The 15,545-nt window shown below is 40.3% G+C and overlaps 1 protein-coding gene across 4 annotated transcripts in view; it reads right to left on the reverse strand.

The window, feature by feature from the left end:
• Window positions 1–559: 559 nt before the first annotated feature.
• DOCK1 (dedicator of cytokinesis 1) overlaps window positions 560–15,545 on the reverse strand; it is a 315,877-nt gene continuing 300,891 nt past the window's right edge. For all 4 annotated transcript variants that reach the window (XM_082310428.1, XM_082310427.1, XM_082310426.1 and 1 more), the window contains 3 exons: window positions 14,779–14,932; window positions 10,798–10,943; window positions 560–1,725 (listed from right to left, as the gene is read on the reverse strand). In XM_082310428.1, coding sequence (XP_082166554.1) covers window positions 1,630–1,725; window positions 10,798–10,943; window positions 14,779–14,932 — 396 coding nt within the window. In that variant the 3' untranslated portion in view covers window positions 560–1,629. The remainder of the gene's footprint in view (window positions 1,726–10,797; window positions 10,944–14,778; window positions 14,933–15,545) is intronic.

The raw sequence follows: 15,545 nt of genomic DNA on the forward strand, positions 1-15,545 counted from the left end.
CATGCTTCTGCCTACTACTTACATCATGTAGCAGCTACTTGAGGTAGAAAATACTACCTAAAACTCATCTGTTTTCTGAAGTGTTCAGCACAGATAATTTATATCTTAAAGATAAGTAAGCTATCATTAGGAATACTGACAGCATACAACGATGGCTGTTTCCAGTGCTGCCGTGTGCTTTACCTCAGTACTACATACGTGCAGGAACAAGCATACCAGTGTGATGAGAGACTTCAGCTTTATCATGGGCTCCCTCAAAATTGTTCAGAAGCAAGCAAGCAAGTGTATATGTAGCCCTCTACAGAGTGCAACAGTTCCTGAAATTCTACAATAAGGACCAAAAAGACCAAGGAAATGTATTAATTTTCTTAGGCAAGTTTTTAAAATAGTATTTTATTTTTTGCGTCAGTGGTATATTTAAAAACAATCTACCGTAAGAGTAAAAAGATTGTAGATAGTAAAAAACAAAAGTGTGATGACAATAAAAAACGCTAGAATATAAAGTTAGTTTCCTTCCTCCCTCCCAACACCCCACCCCATCATTGTCCAATATTTCTCAGAGCCTAATATCTGGGAAAAAATTGCTTTTTTTTTTTTTTTTACACTTTCAGCAATTAGGAAATTAAAAATACGTAAGGCATTCTTTGCAGGTACATTAATTCATTATTACATGAAAAGCAGGCACCATAAAAATTAAAACATTCTAAAAACCATCATATATACAAACTCTGTACAGAATGATGGCACAAGGACAAAGTGATTCCATTCAGTTCATCCTAATCCACATGAAATATTACACATTAAAGAAGAAAAGGAAAAGCTCTTCCCATTCTTGTACTCAACCGCTAGGTTCAGAACGGCCAGGAGTCTCCTATCTGCCTACTCTGTTTCTTTTCCTATACGCTCGTGCCCGTCGGCAGCTAAAAGGCTTCCTTGCTTTACCCATTGATCAACACCCCGAAGAACGGCCAACTGAATGAAAATGGAAATGACTGATCACCAGTGACTAATTTTACAAAGCCCATTAGCAATCAGTTTATTTGTAATACAGAACAATTAAAAAGAAGGCACGTTTCACAAATAAGCTGTGTCTGATTTTTAGCCCTGGGCAGAACCGTTATTTGGGGAAATCCTACGGCAGCTTCTCCTTACTGTGAAGCCTACTCCAACGTGCACTGAATTCAATGTGAATATCATCATCGATTCCTATATACACTGAGATTAGGTACAAAATACTCAGCTCATTTTAAACTCCATAGCTACCTAAATGCTTTAGGTACAAAACATTCCACTCTCATTTTAATCTCCACAGCTACCTATGTGCCTGAAGTTATCCTGAAGAAGCAGGGAGAAGATTTAAGAAGAGGGTACTGTCAGTTGATGAAGACCTCCCGCTCTCAAGTAGAAATCCAGATTTCTTTCAAGTTACGGGAGGGAATAACCCCAGAAAGAGGGGTGATGTAGTGTTGTTTCCGATACACGGCTAGAAATGGATTTCTTATGGAGTTAAGAGTCATTGCACTAAATGTTAGATACTGCACGCCTGAATGAGGTAAACATTATATACCATAAAATACTTAGGGAAATGAATTGTTACAGCTTTATCTTTGGAAAATAACGCTTCCTTCTTCACTGGACAATCCCAGAGTCAACAGACGTTTGCTTCCGAGTTGTCTTTGGAGGCGGAGGCGGGGGAGTCTTGCTGGGGAGCGGAGGCGGCAGGTGCTGGAAGAAACCAATTTTGAAGAGACCGTGTTAGCAACGAATGGCTTTCTGAAACATCGGCTGGCTCATATGTAACTGTGGCAAGTAAGATGGCGAGTAAGTCTGTAGCCATCTGACTCCTGAAAGCTCCTCTGCAGAATTTGCTACTATGCATACCGAATGCCATTAGCTTAAAACATAACTTTTACTTTCGACAATGAAAAAAAGTCTCTCAAGGGTTCGTGATTAACTAGCTCCATATTTCAGGAAAAATCTTTTGAAAGCACCGGAGAAGTTTATAATTCCCCACTTTATATCATGATAGGATATTGATTTCTTGGTCGGTATCGATTGCCCTCAGCCCCTACGCACCACAGAGCTTAAAAGCTAGGTTGAAGCAACAGCTTCATTGCTTTTCCATTATTTTTGTATTTTGCATGCTTAGAACATAAATAATTAAAAAAAAAAGGAAACCATTTAAACAGATAAGTAACTTGCAATTTACTATTACACATTCAGTTATAATTAAAATAGTCAAAACAGAAATCCAGACTGTTCAAATGTACATATTTTAAATCACTTCATATATCATACAACAGAACAGATTCACCGGCTAATTGGACAAATTAAAAAAGTCATTATGGAAATTAAGACTTTTTTCACGATGTTCAATCATATATATGATAAAATCTGTTTCGGAAAGAGCTTGAGAACACTGCAATTTGCTCGCACACTTTGCAGTCTGGTTTTCTACAGCACTTTGGCTACGCAGCCATTACAGGCTTCCCAGCCCTGCGCTGAGGCCGTACTGCAGCGTGACACCTCGTCGGCGCTGCTTTGGGTTTGGTTTTTCCTAAGATTCTTCCCCCGCTCAGCCAGCCACCGCCTTTTGCTTTCCTCCAAGCACAATGATGCTTTTTCGTTTCCACTTGTGTCCCACCGTACCCACCCCACACTGCTGACTCCACGCACTAAGAACCCTACGACGCACACCGACTCTGCCAGATCGCCTTAATTGCTGCTACGAGAACAGTTCAAATACCCGAAACGCCTTGGTGTTACATTGCACGTACTGCACTTGCAACCCCGATACCCCCGTTCCAACTTTTTTTCATGTGTTAGACAAAATAACCGATGATTTCTCCATCGCAGTACAAACCCGGTATACACGCAGCTGATAAACCATGTGAAAGTGCGTAAGAAACAAGACTGTTCCTTTTAAAGCTACCCAAGGCTGCTATCCAAAATGAAGAGCTGTTCAGGGTGATGCCAGGACTTTTCAGTCTTTCCTCTGCCCGGAGAGCCTCCTAACACTCCCGCAACCCAGTGACTGGGAGTTTTCATGGATGTGCAAGGGTAGGAGGAAAAAAGTATCTTTAAGGTAACTGAACGCCCTCTTCAAAGTCAGCTTTTAAGACAGCATAAAGTTATAAATCCAGAGCTTTTACCAGATAGTTTTGCTAACCACAGACTAAACAGAAAGGTAAAACTGTCTACTGGCAGAGCCAGGAAGGCTGGATTTTTGCTGAAATATTTTTCCTGTATCCATCCTACCTGGAAAGAAATACTTTCCATTCTGTTTTACAGCTTTCCTCATCCCTCCCGGCTCTCCCCCACGGCAAACGAACAGGGATCACAAACTATCGCCAGGAAAGCCGTGCCCTGAGCTTGTCTCTCCATTTTGCTGCTGTCCGAAACAGCAGGTCCGGAGCACGGAGGGGCAAAGACTGTCCACCCTCCATCTCCCCAGCCTCTCCAGCAGCACCACCAACGCAGCAACTCTCACCCTCCTCTTTGGCTACAGAATGCTTTGTTACCAACTCGGAGAGCAACTGGTTTTCATCTGCTACTGAATAAGAAACTCTGGACCAAGAGCAAGGCACCGGAGCCCGGGGGTGCCCCGTCTGGAAGGCTGCATGCCCCTGTCTACCAGGGGAAGCCTCCTGCTCACCGATGAGGACAGGGCTGAACATATTTGGCAATGAACACTTCCATGGTCAGAGTCCGGTTAAAGTTTATATGAGCTCTTTTGAAGAAACAACCAGGTTATTAAAACGTTTCAGTCTCGAAAGGGCACTGCTGCTTGAAACGCACATGTCCAGAAGCCCCCGCTGAGTAAGCGGCCCTCCTTTTCCAGAGCAGGCTCAAAACTGTGCGCTATTTATTCCTCACTTACAGTGGGGCTCGGTGCACAGTGATCTCTGAGTCAGAAAATCAAGTCAACAGACTAATATGTAAAGCAAATGAAATAAGAATCTTATTTTACTAAATGCAAAACTGAAGTTGTTATTTTTTTAAATGCATCTGTTATCTAAGTATTGCAGCCAGCACCATTAAATACTTCCTCTACCTGACCAAATCCTTTTCTTAATCCTTTATGTTAAATTAGCTCCTGAATCCCTACTAAGGTACCTGCGTAAGAGCTGGACTGTCAGTGTTATTTAGCCTCACACATTCTGTTGTGATCTGTGGATTTCAAAATCTTTGAAAACCTGCTTAGTTACAGTCACGTATCCAGGCAGGGGCTTCTGGGCACACTGTGGGAAATGCTGGTGGTCTGCAGAACATCAGCGTACCAGATGACATTAATTCCATAACTAAATGAACCAGGTGCCCCTCTGAAATACATTACAAAACATAAAAATTTCCTCAGTGCTTTGCTCTCAGATGATATCTTTAACATCGTATTTATCACTAGAAAAAACTAACTTTGCTGATAGCATCATTTGTGAAAATCCATTTTGAATTTAAATAACAGTGTATTGGCAATAATTCTCAATTCAATTAGATCAAAGGCATTTCTCAAACAAATGAGCCCTTCATATTGATCAGAAAGCAATTAAATTATCCCTGAAAACCTGCTTCTGAAGAACAGATACAATGCAAATACAATGAGAATAAGCTAAATATATATGCTATAAATAACAAGCACAAAACCTACCAGAGCTTAGATTCTGCAAGCAAATTAGGCAGAAAGAAATAACAGAGATAGGTAGATAATTATTATAATTGAATTTACAATTTCCATTAGAAAGTCGGATAAATTTAGTACATGTTCATTTATATAATAAGCTACCAATGAATATATTAAGTAGGAGATGTAACGCTCGTCGGGGCAACATTACTGAGAAATCAGCACGACAAAACCTGCCAATATGGAGCTGGTGCAACTCCAAATCTAGCCATGGCGCCCAGGGCCGGTACGCACTCCCTTTTGTTCCAGCACAGGAAGAAATTCAAGCACAACTGCTCTCTCCCTTTAATATCATACTCAGAAAATCATCATTAGGCTTATGAAGTTCATTTTTGCTACGCTTCCCCCTAGAAACTTTGAAAGACAAAACAGAGTTTCCCTTGATTTTACATTTCATTAGGAACTGCTTTGCGGAGTTCACGTTTGTATTTCAGTGGTTAATTGTGAACCCGCCGAATCTTGAAGCATGTTTTTACTTTCTGACAAAATGAGAGAGACTGCTGGTTCACATTCAAACCTATTTTGGGCAGAATCCTTGACTCACGGGTTCCTCAGGGGAAGCAGAAACCTTATGTAAAAGGCACATCTGCAACACAGAAGCAATCTGTTCCTTCTGCTTCAAACATGAAATTGCTCCCATTTGTTTGTTTTTTCCTGATACAGAGAAGAATCAGGTTTAAAAACATTTGTCTCCATTCTCTTAGAGATATAAAATACACTATACATGTACAGGATGAAATAAAAATCAATTAAAGAAGATGAAAAAATACGTATTTTTTTTACTCTGTGAAGAAGCAAAATAAGATACGAGGCTTTTTTTTAAATCAGAAAATTCTATTTAAAAAAACCAACAAAATGAAGCAAAATTTGATTCCCAAAAATGGTCCTTTGTAAGAGATTTCTTCCTGTATAAATATTTTTCTTGGAAATTAAATGGTCATAAATATGACAAGCTGTGGAGATCCAATCAAAACCACTTTAGTTTGAAGGATTAACAGATCTAATTAGGTCAGAAGCAGTAGAAACGAGACGTATATAGGCTATCAGCTCCACAGGACTGTGCAAACGCTTCCAAACACTGAGCTCTGAATTGCTCCTTCTCACTTACACCGTTGTTTTTAGCACGGAGCCGAGTCGCCTGACAAGCAGCAACTTGCTTATTTAATATCTGCAATGAAAAATAACACATAATGTGAGGTCTTGGAGGAATAACACTCCCACTCTGTGAGAGCGATAATGCGCCAGCGGAGAGAATCAACCCAACTCCACTAATTTGAACCAAATTATAGACAGTTTAAGCTAATTACCTGTTTGACCCAGGGAGCAAAGTTATGTGGAAAATACCGCAGGTAACCTATGTAAAATGACTATTTAGAATCTATTGTCATACTGCATCTATTAGAGTTTCATCTGACTGCGTATCACAGCCATTAGCTGCCCTTGCTGGAGTGTACTTTGATAAGAAAAAGTAATTTGCAGAGTCCTTCTGCAGAGGTGTCCTTTGTGTGCTCCCACCCGCCGCGTGCTAAGCACCCCCTCCTTGGGCAACGTGAAAGATCCTTCAAAATGGGCAACGTCGAATTGCTTTGAATCAGCAACTCCCGATTTTCTCCACGGGGTTGTTTGGCAGGAGCCTGACCATGCGCTCCCAACGGGGATGCTCCCGCAGGGGTGACGGCAGCGGACGGGGGGAGAGCTGGACCTAGCAGAGGTCTGCACTCCTCATGCAGGGAGGACTTTGCTCCTGGTGCGTGCCAGCTGTGTTAAGGCACAGCTAATGCGATTTTCCCTCTGTTGAACCACATTTCTGCATGTGGAGGCTATTAGTATTTCAGACCATGCTGGCTAACTCGATTTTCAAAATCGTTGTTTTTCTGCTCTGGTCCGTACATAAACAGACCTCAAGAGTTATGAGCAATACCCTCAGAATTAGGTTTAGACTCCAGACCGACACTGTATTTCTTACCGAAGGCCCAGGCCCTGCGAGAGCGATAAACAAACGCATTACCAATTGGCCAGAGCAAAACCCGCAGCTTGATCCCACGCTGGGCTGAGGGCAGCGACACAGCCCTTTCCGAAACAAAATCAAGGGTGCTGCTCAGGGACACATCACGGGCTCTATATCTCCAGACAGACAGCAGAAGAACACATTTTTCACTCAAAATCCTGTAATAAGCAGTGGCAGTCCATTGATTTTGAGACTTATTAAAAAGTGACCGTGAGCTTTTTAGAAACTCTTTGCTCGGCAAGGGCTTAACCCACCAAACCCCAGCCCAGGCGAGGCGGGAGGTGGCGGAGACTTGGCACTGGACGAAGGGCTTGCAATGCTTCCCATCTCCAGCGGGCAAAAATAATGACCAGATGGTAAACAAAAAACAAATTTTAATTTTTGTTCTCTTGGGCACATTATATACTTCTACGCATCATGGAAAGCCTTTGGTCAGAGAGTCTGTTTTCTAAAAATCTGGAGTGTAAGACAGGAGAGGAGACATTTATTTCCATTTGTGAGCAAATGCAGCCCACAAAGTCAACTTTCTAATTTAAAATAATTGATTAATAATGCACTTTTTCCAACCTCTCCACAGGATAATGCCACTAACGACTGTCCTCTCGCTGCTGTGGCGACCTGGCGGCAAGCCTTGAGCCACCAAACCAGTGGCGGGTGTCCGGGGGAGGTGGCACCACGATGCTCAGAGGCTTCCCCACCAGCCCCAGCACTGGCGGAATGGGAGGGGATTTCTCCTGAGAAATAACGTCAGAGAAGGAAAAATTGCAAACCCTGAAGTAGTGCTCCCTAATTACGTGCTGCCTCCGTAGTTTCAACTGGGTTCCTAGCCTCAACTCTTCTTCTCTGTCCACAGGAGTGCAGCACATTTGCTGAAGCCTTTAAGGTCATTTTTTGCTCACTTGTGGCTAACCTGAGATAATGATCAGCACTGCAGTATGTGCATCGCAACACACGAAAAATCCCCTGGATTTTTCCTTCGTGTAAACACTTCCATTATATCCAAATAACCAGTCTGAGTGCTCCTCGTGCAACAGGATACCTGAGAGTCCAAATAAGTGCCGGCGCCGTCAGCCACGCGAGAGCGTTCCGGTCCTCGCATTACACACCGCTTCGGCCTTTGCTATCCCTCCTTGCCAAGCTCTCCATCTACGCTGGATTGACGGAGATCTCATCCAAACCATTATCTGATGCTTAGTAAGTGTTATAGCCGATCTTATAAATGTAAGTGCTCCTTTGTCTATTTTCTTTGAGTTTCCCCTCTCGTTGTGAATACTAAGCAGGCAGTTGATTTGTATGCAAGGGTATGGATGAACCCATAAAGACTGAGAAGTGCCTAAAGGAATCCCTTGATGTAATAATAATCCTTGCAGGAGTCGTAGACTTCTTTTTTATATTCCCATATATTATTAAGAACATTTTTAGCAGAAAAAATCATACAGTGCAAGAAAATATATATAAGGGTATCACAGTTAACGAGGAATAAGAGGACAATCAGAAAATTATAATTAGATGATCACCTGGATAAAAGACTTAAGGTAGACCAAGTTAATAGTGGACTCCAAATGATCTAAGATCACTATCTTGGTCACTAAATGACACTATTGCCTGCACTTTGAAGTATTTCTTGATGCATTTATCACTGCATGCTTTTCAGTTCACTACAGCACTTTTTTTGGGTTTCAGAACTGACTGCAAGACACCCACAGTGGACCATGTAATAATTTCTCATACAAGGAGATATTTCCAGTTTAAAAGCTACTAAGATCATCTCATCTATAACATTTTTTACTGATTTTTCTTCACTGATACAAAGTATGTGTAATTGAAAAGATGATCAGTTTACTAGGCAGAGAATTATAAAGTTATGAAGTATGTAGCTATTTGACCCATGAAACATAAGGCATTAAAAACTGTGGAGTCGGATTTAATCATAGCAGTAATAAGAATTTACCCATCTGATCTTTCATGCCCAGCGCTACTCATTTTCTTTATGTTCTTTAAGAGCTTCCTTCCTATAAGCCTGATGAAATAAATGCGCACAGTGATTGTTATAACACTAGAAGCCTTTCCTAAAATTAATTCTAAGAGTAATGCATGTGGCTTTGTGACAAATCTGCTTTAGATCTATTTTTCAGACTTTGAAACTATATTCCCTTGTCTTGGGAAGTTTATAAAAATACAATGCTGAAGAAAATTTTGATTATATTTGATTGCATTTCTAAGGTATGCTTAAGTCCTGAGCTCCTTCAACACTCGGTGTTGAACAATGGGGCCCATTTCTACAATTACAAAATATATTAAAAAAAAAAAAAAATAGAGTCTGAGCAGTGAAGACTGAAAAGAAAAAAAATATTAAGACCTGAATAAAACTTTGCAAAAAACCAAGGGAGCATATTGCTACTATTTTTATGAACTTCCATTTAATGATGCGGAAACCTGGCTCATGACAGGAACAGGAGCTCTGCAAGGTCACATCTTCAAGAGCAAGGAGACCGAGGCTGGAACCCGAGTCATCTTCAGGTCTGGGCTGTAACCATCACAGCATGGTGGCATTTGCAAGTAGTACAGTAAATATCTAGCATTTGTTCACTGAGGGGCAACCCCTTCAAACAGCCTCGCAAGGAACGGAAAAAGAACCCGGCCATTGGGATTTTTATTCCTCACCGCGTGTTTTATCATCTCATTCTTTAATGCTTTTTAGCTAAAAATTGAACTCATGTTAACCATCCTGAGCTACTACCACGACCTAAAACTTATACTATATCCTCTGGAGCTCATACAGGAAGGAGTTCAAGAAATTTTAAACCTAATTTGAATTTCTCAGGTTTCTTCATGAAGATGGATCCCTTAGACAAAACTCCTGGCAGCCCTCCTGTACACTCTGTAATTTTCCACTTAGAGGTCTGTATTCAGGTCAAGCGAGAGCTGGCTCCTGAGAGAGAAGTCAGGGAAATGGGGAAGAGCTTAGTATACTTCGATGGAAATCAGAGGAAAAGGGTTTGCAAAAAAATTTAGTGCAAATATTTACTAAAACCAGCCAGCCACGGGGAAGAACTATGGAAGAGATGATGGGAATAGAGAATTTTTCAATACATGCATATAATGAGTAAAGCACTGTGTTTTGAATAACACTGCTCACATTCCTCAAGGTACTTCTATAACTGGGTTTTTTTCCCTATTTAGCCTGAAAATACTGAATTCCTACAACAACGCAGTTACAATTTCAACCATGGAAAAAGCCAAACTTGGGTACTGTTGTGCACTGTGATAGTCTGTGTTAAACAAAACCATTCCCGGAGTTAAAACTAAATTCCTGCCTGACTCTTTCTCTGCTGAGATTAGAAATGCTTTCTCTAACCATGAAATTTACTTAAAAGCAAATTACTCCACAGAATTTCATTTGAATGATGAACTTCAGAGAAATCCTGGAAGATACCTCTGCAAACAAAAAAGAATCATTACTGCTGAGAATTTTTTCCACAAAAAAAAACCAGCTTTGCCAAAGTTATACATTTCAAAGTCAAAGAAAAGAAAACCTCTTTAAACATATTTTTTTCCTCCAAAAAGGAAATAAATGGTCCTTCTCAAAAGTGCTGCTTTAAAGAAAAGGACCAAATTATTTTTAAAAGCTTGCAGGATCCAGGAACCAAAGCTGAAAAAGTGTATTTTCTTCAGAAAGCTGAAAACCTTGTTGATGATGAAGAGTGTTTCTGAGCTCCCTCCCTCAAAGGGGGCACGTGTGGTTGCCTCCAGGAAACAAGTGGCGATTGAATGTCGACAGAACGGAGCTCCAGAAAGGAAAGATGTCAGGTACACGTTTTATTTCCTTTCCTGAGACAGGATTGAAAGGCTATTAAATCTAATTTGCTGCTGAGACTATATCCTGCCAGTTTAAGCTCCCTTACCAACACAGCTAACATTTTGCTTAGTCTTCTCCACCAGAATGAATCCAACCTCCCTTCAGGTCGGTGCCCGTGAGCAATGACGCTCCCTCATACTCCAGACGCTTGTTTGCAACTGTAGAAACCTCTGCATTGCATCTCGCTGCGGATCGTGCAAAGTAGAAAAGCAAAGAAAATTGCAGAAAATGATCATTATCTCTGGGACTCACCCTCTGATGGGCAGGGGGGGAGGTGGTCGGGCTGATCAAGTCTTGACTTTCCATGAGGTTCCCATAATCGGCCATGCTTCCTTTGAGGGGCAGAGGAGGAGGAACGTCGGGGATGTCGGAGCTGGACATACCATTCAGCTCCAGATCTGTAAAAATCAACACTGAGTTAACTCTTTCAATAAATGAATCGAATCCAAAGATCCAGACCGCGCCAATTCTTACGGCATTGATAGCGCGATAATGCTGCGCATGTGATATCTTTGTCTGCTCTTCGCTGCCTCTATAATTATCTGCAGCTCATCTAATGAGGGATTTTAAAGGAAAGTAGAACAAATGAACCCACCCCCGCAGCGACGGGAAGTACGCACGGTGGAGTTGCATTGGGCTAATTTTTAGGATACGCTCAAAATACTTGAACAATCCCCTCTTTTCAATAGAAAATACTTTTTCCCTTAGATTTCACTCCAAAATATTCATAGCTTAGCAAATATAATTTTCTCAGCTGTAAGCTCTGCATTTTCACCTTGCACATTAATACACAATAGAAGTTTTGGTAAGTGCACTAAGAAAATATAATTGAGCTAAGCTTTATTTACTTTCCCCCAGTAAAATAAAAGCTTCTTGTTAATAAAATGCACAAATGAAAGCTTATAATTAACTACATCTCTCTCAAAAACTTTCAAACTGCAGGTAACTATAATAAATGAGCAGTCATTAGTTGTTGAGTAAATAAAATCACGCAAGAGAAAGTACAAAACATTTATTATTACTGTTTGCTGGGTAGAAAGTTCCCTTTTCTTAGCAGATAAATCCTAGCAGGTACGTGCTGTAAAGGCGAACAGCCTGAGGGACAATAAAGTTTATTGAGGCCTGAGTGATACATAGGTTTTTGTGTAGAAATCCACCCACGGTGTATTTCAGGGTAATTCAGTCATTTTAACACAGGCAAAACCCACTGTGAGCTCTACGAGATAAGAAACTTAATTTATTTTTGATAAATTAGGGAAGTGTTTTCATTTAGGAAATGAAAAAAGGTTATTTTTATTTTACTGGGGTGATTTGTGAAACAAGTAGAGGACTTGTTTATGCAGAAATTTTTATTGCAAGGTCCCTATCGGTATCTTACAAAAAGTGTCCTTTCGCTGCTCTCTAAAATGGCCTCTCACTAACACGACTTAACTGTAAGGTAGCTGTATTGATTTGTCACTGAAATCTGTAATTTTGCTCCTCATCCTTTCACTTGAACTTTCAGCTATGCCAGGAAGAAGAATATTTTCCATCCTGGGACTTCAAACTTTAGTGGCTTCTTCTACATCAGACTGAAAAGTGGTGTTTGCCCTCCAGGACCTGAATTTCTCATTGCTTTTTCCATTGCTCCTGTTTTTCATCCTTTTCTACACATACAGGATTTCTTCATTCCCCAAACATTCATAATGCATTCATAACGCCTTTAAATCTCTCCAACAGAATCTACTTCTGCTAAGCTCATGTCATTGAAAGATATAACTGGAAAACATCTGTATCTAAACACTGATGCTGCACATGAACTTCCCTGTTCATAGAGAAACATGAGAAATTTAGCCTTACAGCCTTTTAGTAGCTGAATTTAACTGCCCTGAACACTTCATCTTTGTATTTTATATGATATTACAGTATCTGCTAACTTCATCTAAACCATTACATGTAGACTAATAGGTGCTACCAAGAAGATGGCAAGACAAAATTTTGTTAGGAGTTACACAACCCCTTTGTTTCTTTAAGGCTGACATTTGGAAGAGCCATGGAAAGGCAGGTGAGCAATGCTTTCGCTAGAGCTGCAGAGGAGACTACGTCTGGAGGCAACTCTGAGGTCTGCAATACTCTGAACAACCTGGATGGTCACCAGCTGTCCACGCAACCGCGTCCTGCTCTGCTTCTGTCCTTTTCCCTACAGTCCCCAGCTCCTGTTACAGCTCTAATCTTCGCAGCCCCCGCTGCATTCCTACAGCCTGTACATGGCACCTTCACAGCCTCATCCTTTTGTAAGACAGCGATAAATCCCTGTAAATGTGGACGGAGTATTTCCATCCACGTGAACAGTTCATAATATATATTAACAGCATATTTGCATTCAGTCTGGCAAGCTATTTAGTAGGTCAACAATATTCTATAATGAAAAAAATTATTTGCCCTGACTAGCTAATCTCTCACCCAGCTTAATGAAATCCAGGAGTCATCCACCCTCCTGCAGAAACAGGTATCGAACACAAACGTCAGTAATTTTCAGTCGTGTTTCAAGATCTATTAATTTTCTCCTGCTCCATTCAGCTGAACTATACCTCCCTCACTCAGTCACTATACAAATAATTACGCATAATTTCTGGTTTGCTATCATTATTCAAGGTGTTTCATCAGACTAGTATGCTCTGAATATTTATTCCTTACTGGACATGTGCCACTGAGAACATCTTTGAAATGGCGCGAGATCAGTTAGATGACTTTTTTTTCATCTTAACCTAATGATCAAATTTTACACTCCATTCTCCTAAACTGCCAGCTAACAAGCAAGCAGTATTGCTTAGCAACCCATTAACTGCTTTTAGCCAATTTGTGCACTGAAGTAACTTCTTTACCCTTGGAATTCCTAAAAAATCTTATCACTACAATTCCTCAAACAATTACGGACAAGTCCCATGGATTTTGCAATACACTGAACCTATTTTCCATAACAGCCAGAAATCTCCAGCAGACAGACATAAATATTCTCAGAAAAACATGATCATTTCAGATGCTTTTAAAGAAAAGAGAGATCAAGTTAGTTTTAATAGAATGTATACAGGAAGAAATAATCCAATTCAAAGAATATTTTTTGCAGGAGTATATATACTCTACTACTCTGTATTTCCAGTTTTTAGCATACTGGTAGTTTCTGGCTATCAAGCTGTAATGAAAGGAGCGCACAGTTATCGAAATACTGGTTTCGGGCGTCTGACTATGCAAGGGAAACGCTGCATGGATTTGCGCCTGCTTATCCCTCTTCCACGTGTTTGCAACCAACAATTTCAAATCATTAAAACAAAGCCACATGCCTTTTAGAAGACAATTCTGTTGCTGTAGATTTGTAGAATAAACACATTCCTGCTCACAGGACATATATCTGCAACTGGCAACAAGAACTTCTCTAAAATGCGATTTAAGGGAAAAGGTTTTGAGTATCAAAAAAAGTACATAGAACAAAGTGACCTTGATCAAACAAGAATTTTTTTCTTAAAACCTATCATCTCCTTTTTACTAACATTTAACTCTTGACTGTTGTACTAGCATTTGGGTACAAGTATCAAAAAGATTTTTTTTTTTTTTTTTTTTTTTTTGTCACATGCTAGCGGCTGAAAACTCTGAATAACAGCTTTTGGAGAACAGCACTGTAAAGAAATAGGTGTTGTATTAAACCCAGTTTTGCAATAGGGTTTCCTGAAGACGGAAGCAAACACAATATTTTGCAGAAAAACTGAGTAATAGATGTCAATGTCAAACAAAAAATACATCAAAAAGACTGACTTTTTTTCCCCCTTTGGCTTGTACTGACTGTATAGCAAATAAAAGTTCTTTTAAGGTACAATTATATTAAAAGATTATTTTTTCAGCCTTTATGCTACAAATACCCTAAATCTAATATAGAATCAAGTACAATGCTAATTTTTGACAGTTACTCTATACCTAAGTAATTTTTAATGATTACTTGAAAAGGAAAATAAACTTTTTCAAGGCAACAATTTTGCTTGCTTTTCTAAAACGTTGAAATAGTTTTTGCTGGCAAATGCAAGGAGCGTGACGTTAAGAGGCAAGTTCTTGCTCCTGCAAGCAATCCCATGGTGATGGCATAAAGGCTAACTCAAAGAACTCAAACCACGGTGTAATGCAATGCTCAGGAAACGCATCTCCCCGCCAGAAGCTATTTTGCATAAAACACTCCAGGAAAATAAAATTTAATTAAAGACTTACTGGACTGTATGCTGAAGGAAAGTTTTGTCCGTGGAGTTATCGGGGGTGGCGTCACTTGGGAGCTGGGAGGTGATGGAGAGACGGAGAAACGTCTTTCACTTGAAATGACGTTTATGACTTGGCTTTTTGGTCTCTGTGGTCTTAGCGGGCTGATCTGCACAAGGACAAAACCAACGAAAATCCTAGTTGTTCCAGTGCAGCATGGCACAAGTACAGGCAGATACTGGCCTGTACCACCACGGCTCATCAAGGTGAGACAGTAAAGGAATACACACTGTTACTGAGCAGCAGACCTTGGGAGTGCTGCATTTTCCCCACTACCTCCTAAACAGTAACAGGGCAACGATAACATACAATACTTCTGATTTAATGCAGTATTTCACAGCTCCAAATGTTCTTCCCTTCTCCCCAGGAATCACAATGAGACTTAATGCAACATACCTTCCCGTAGCCTGGCGTATTTTTCTGAAGCAATGAGCCAATTCCCCAAACACTTGCTTAAAAATAGCTAAGGAAGTCTATATCCCGACACAAGATTATACAGCATTCAAAATCTTTTCTTTCTTCTCACACGGCTCTACTTCCCTGTTAAAATTTACCTCTTTAATTGTTTGCACCGTCAAACTCTTCTGAGGAAGACATCATCTGTGCAGAAACACTTTCTTGATGGTGCATGTTTGTGCTTATATTTAATTCACTGAGATACCCTTATTGTTTTGGTCTGCCTGCTTCAAAGTCCATTTAAGTTTTCCATCAGAAACCCTGAA

Source organism: Platalea leucorodia (assembly GCF_965183815.1).
Source record: "Platalea leucorodia genome assembly, chromosome: 4".
NCBI classification, from domain to species: Eukaryota; Metazoa; Chordata; class Aves; order Pelecaniformes; family Threskiornithidae; genus Platalea; species Platalea leucorodia.